Below are 4,543 nucleotides of genomic sequence, written 5' to 3' on the forward strand. Positions count from 1 at the left end.
TTGAAAAAAACAGTTATTCTTCTGAATAGTTAGCAAGAACCTTCCTATTAATGGGCTTCCTCGCTTGCCATCTAGCAGGGTCCTGGACTGAGCAGTCTGCAAAGCCTGAATGCCTCGCTGGCCTCTTGACAACAGCACCTTCAAACGTCAGCTGGATGGACATCAGCTATCACTGTTTCAGGTGAAAGCCTTGGTCTCTGTGGGGTGGCTGAAAGGGCATTTTTCATTCACTCCCTGTTTGCTGCTATAAAATGAACGTTGTAAATAATATTTCGCAGAACATCACTGGAAAAAACAGTATATTTTATCTTTAATAATCAGTTGCCATGGTTTTGATTTGTCCAGAAGGACCCAGAAACGCTAAAACCTGGAAAACTCAGCTATTCTGAGTTCCAGCTAAACCACTTTTGCTTACCTCAAACCCTCAAAGCCGATTTACCTGTGGGTTGACAGCAGAAAGTCACTTGCTGTGGGTAACATGCGATGGCACGTGCGCCAGACAAGCAGAATCATACAATTCCATCTAAGTAACCCGGGCAAATTAATTTTGTTTTGCGTATAAATTTGCTTGGTGCAAGAAAATGTAAAATCTGTCATCTGTAGCATTCCCTTAATATAAAACTAATCATATTTACTTGCTTACTTGAGTGAACGTGCATGCTCACCAGCGCCTGCAAGACTGTGCCCAGTTACCTTCAAGAATTGTGCACAGCCACAGGGATGGGAAGTTTTTGTCCTGAACACGGGAGGGCTGAGGTCAAAAGGAGAAAAAAAATCTTTATGTAAATATCCAAGGTTCCTGCTGCTATAACGCTTTAAAGACTGAGCTACTGTTTCCTGGGGCTTTCCTGTCTGTGTCCCCAAGGGTGTTGTATGATCAACATACCGACAGATTTCACAATCAAACAGTGAGAATGTGTGATCGAGAATTTCACTGGTCTTCAGACCAACCTTTTTTACAGGTCGCAGTTTAACTTGCAATTTCCTTGATGTAGTAGCTTTAAGATTTTCTTTGGGCAGATTTTCTTTGGCTGCTCTAGATGGATTTCTCAATCCGCTCTGTGTCTTCTGATGGAAAGTGCTGGATTGAGACTGACGGATGGAAAATGCTGGTTTGAGATTCATTCCTTACAGACAAGAAATAGCAAAGTTTACCTTCCTTTCATGCCGTCACTTCTGCATTGCATCCTTCCTTTAGACAAGCTGGCGGGGGGTAATAAGAACATCAGCCTCTATGGGCTAGTACATTTGCCTGATCCCTCTCTGAAATAGGGTGTGATAGCTCCTCTTTGGAGTTGGAAGAATATTCAATAATTCTACCCCAAGTGTGAGTGGTAAAACTGTCTTTTGGGAGTTTAAAGAGCCTTTTCTGAGACTCTAGTGAAGTCCAGATGTCTCATAGCTTTTGTGATCTTGTGAGCAGTTTCAGAAGGAAAATCTGTGAGGGATAAGGTTATGAATCATCCGTCTATCCTGTGTCCATGAAGAAGAAATAAAAACCCCAATCCAAAAAGAATCCATTTAATTCTGGAATTTTCTGACCTATTTTGGTGCAAGCCGGTCTAAAAAAAAAAAAAATTAAACTACTCTCCTGATGAGTTTCTCATATTGTTTACTTTTGTAACGTTCTCTGTGGACTAGAAGCCAGAAATGACGTCCACCCCTCGTCCAGCATCAGAGAATAAGAACTTCAGAGGAAGGAATGCAACTTCATAAATAGCAAACCACAGACACTAATGGGGAGCAGAGGCAAACCTGCAGGTTAAAAATTCGTTGCAAGAGACGCCCATACATCCACACTGCCTGGAGATTCAAAGATGATTTCGGCTCTAGCATTTGTTTTTCTCCTCTGCCTCTCTTGTCCTTTTTCATCATGTCAGCAGAGAAGAACAGGTAAGTAATTTTAATTATCTGTATATTTTCTGGACTCGTGTGCTATCTAGACTCCTATGAAAATTCTCTTTTGCAGAAGGGAATGAGGAAGAAGGTTAATATTTCAACGGCATCTACTGAAGCCTAAAAACAACGTTTAGGGATTTTGCAGTTTCATATGAAACTTGAAGCTTAACTGTGTAAATGTTCAGTCTTAGATTGTTCCCCTCGGGAACTGTGTAGTAGTGAAGTTTTTTAAGAAAAACATTTATTCTAGGGCAACTGGAAATTTTGTAGTGTTTTGTAATGACCTGTAAGAGACACTTTATATTAATCTGCATTTTGCATGTGATTTAAGTTAAAAAAGCAGATCATACAGAATGTCCTATAGCAGGATCCTCGGATATTCTCTCTGCTTGTGCACATAGTGCTCAGGGAAGCATTGACTTCTAGGAACGTAGCCATGCCAAGTTCATTACAAAAGTTCCACTTCTCTGAACAGCCTGTTAGGGGAACGCTCAACTCCAAGTGGATCTGTGAGATCCGGCAGACTCAGACTGTGTACCAGAGATTCAGATGTGTGCTTGCGGAGACTGAATGAGTCCACAGAGGAGGATGCGTAGTAGTGGAAATGTCTGGAAGTGCATAGATTTCCTTCGGAAATTGCTCCTGAGTGTTTGAATCATTATTGTGAATTTGAATATTAAAAACCCCCAAACTTTTCTTTTAAGTTACATCTTGCTACTAGGGATGGAAAATTCTTCCCAGGAATAACGGAAGCTGCCTGAAGCCTTCACGCAGAGCTTCTTCAAAACCTCTGTTTGAAGTTAGAAGTTATGTGCAAGATCTTTGTTTCAATAAAATAAGAAACATCACTTTAATATAGTCTTTCTTTGTTAGAATTACACATTTGTGGTACTTTCAATTGAGTTCCCAAACCAAAACGTCTTGGAGAGCTTACAAATATTCATGAAGTCCTCTTGGTTCTGTGCGGTGAAGACCCATGAGGCTTTCAGGCTCGTTTGTCACTTGAGAATGCCGAAGCAGTTGTATTAAATCAGTAACATGGGCTCACATCTGCCTTTGGCACCGGCAAATCCTTCACGCTCAGGGAGGCAGACCCCTAACTCCAGCTAGTTTTCCCCTGAACACGGAGAGCTGTTTGTAGAAGACACTGCGATTTCCCTCTTCATAAAGGTTTGCTTACGTTGTGGGCAAGGTGTGACTTCTGTTAGAGGATTGATTAATCCCGAAAAAAACTAGAGAAATGAGATTGTACTTTCTCATGGCAGAACAGGAGAACACCAGCGTTGAACTTCGTGTCCAATTGTTTTTAAATGGTTCAAGTTTTCTTTCTAGAAACAATGAGCTACTTCCATTCATTCTTCTTGAGCAAAGCTGGAGCACAGACTAGAAATTTAGCATGTCTCAAAGGACTAGGCAAGTCTAGAGTCTAGCAGACGGGAGGGAAGAGTCATATTAATCTGCCCTAGATGTCCTTGTAGGATGGTTTATGTCCTCTGTTCAACATAGCTTAAATAGGATTTTGCAGTGTTGCATGGGTGAGCAGATGTGTCCTTTGTGCCCCAAAGCCACTACACGGCAATTTGAAATTGCCGCTGCCCAAAAAAGAACCCGTCTCCAGCAAGAAAAAAGTCTGTACCTTGAGAACAGGCGAGGCAACGGCTGATGTGCCGGTTTTCCACGTTCGCTGCTTGGCAGCACGTTTGGGATAGACTCAGCAAAGGGCCTTACTTTAGTGGTACCCTTCATAGCAGCTTCCACAGCACTGAATTATTAATTTGCTTCTTTTGGCAAGCGAAGCCTTCCTATGTGCGAACTGCAGAGACCGTGCCAGATTAACAGCTACCGCAACTGCCAGACTGCCAGGCCAATTTGTTTGCTGAGGGGTAACTGTTACCTACCTGAGAGGCATGGCTGATTATCACCCTCTGAATTTGCCCGGGGCAAATTCTACCCCATGTGCAAGTCTCTGTTATTTCCAGCAAGCTTCTAGTTAGGAACTAGCAGAGACCAGTGTGGAGGACTCTGTAGCTTTAATACTAAGCTGAAGTTAATAATATCGGTTGCTTTGTACTGCTAACGGCTCTTCTGTGTTTCTCCCAACCACTTTGGGTTTTTTAGGAGGTGAAGTTGGGCCAGAAATGCTGGAAGAGATGAGAGAAACTAACCGTGTGCTAATGGAAGTTCGAGACTTGTTGAAACAGCAGGTAAGTGCGAAAGGGACCTAATTCCTTACGTGCTGCACAAGAGGCGTCACTGAATCTTCCGCCTTATGTGCCGAATTCTGGAATTGGGGGGAACTTCTTTTGCATTAGGTGAAATGAGCAATAGAATTATTGCTCTGGCAACCAGGATCAAGAGGTGGTCTCACGATTAGATCTCTAATTCTGAGATAAAGTGGATTCTTTTGAATTCCAAATTCTGCTGCTTAGAACCGTGTCTGCTGAAAAACAGCATAATGGAGAATGGCCTTTTAAAAAAAAAACACGCACACACAGCGGGTATATATTTAACTGGAAAAACAAGTCACTTTTTCCTTGGGTTTGTGGGCTCATGAAATCGGTAGAGAGTCCAAACTTGGAAGATGGAAGAGACCTTTCAGCCATCCATTAGGGTCCTGGAAAGGGAAGTCATATGGAGTCTAAAC

General features: G+C 42.3%; 1 protein-coding gene across 1 annotated transcript in view; it reads left to right on the forward strand.

Moving 5' to 3' along the window:
• The first annotated feature begins 1,748 nt into the window (after positions 1 to 1,748).
• The window catches only part of COMP (cartilage oligomeric matrix protein), a 15,565-nt gene continuing 12,770 nt past the window's right edge, over positions 1,749 to 4,543 (forward strand). Inside the window, exons 1-2 of the mRNA XM_009887856.1 lie at positions 1,749 to 1,893; positions 4,018 to 4,103. Of these exons, the coding sequence (XP_009886158.1) occupies positions 1,818 to 1,893; positions 4,018 to 4,103 (162 nt within the window). The 5' untranslated portion in view covers positions 1,749 to 1,817. The remainder of the gene's footprint in view (positions 1,894 to 4,017; positions 4,104 to 4,543) is intronic.

This window comes from Charadrius vociferus, unplaced genomic scaffold, assembly GCF_000708025.1.
Source record: "Charadrius vociferus isolate BGI_N301 unplaced genomic scaffold, ASM70802v2 scaffold1506, whole genome shotgun sequence".
In the NCBI taxonomy this organism is placed as follows: domain Eukaryota; kingdom Metazoa; phylum Chordata; class Aves; order Charadriiformes; family Charadriidae; genus Charadrius; species Charadrius vociferus.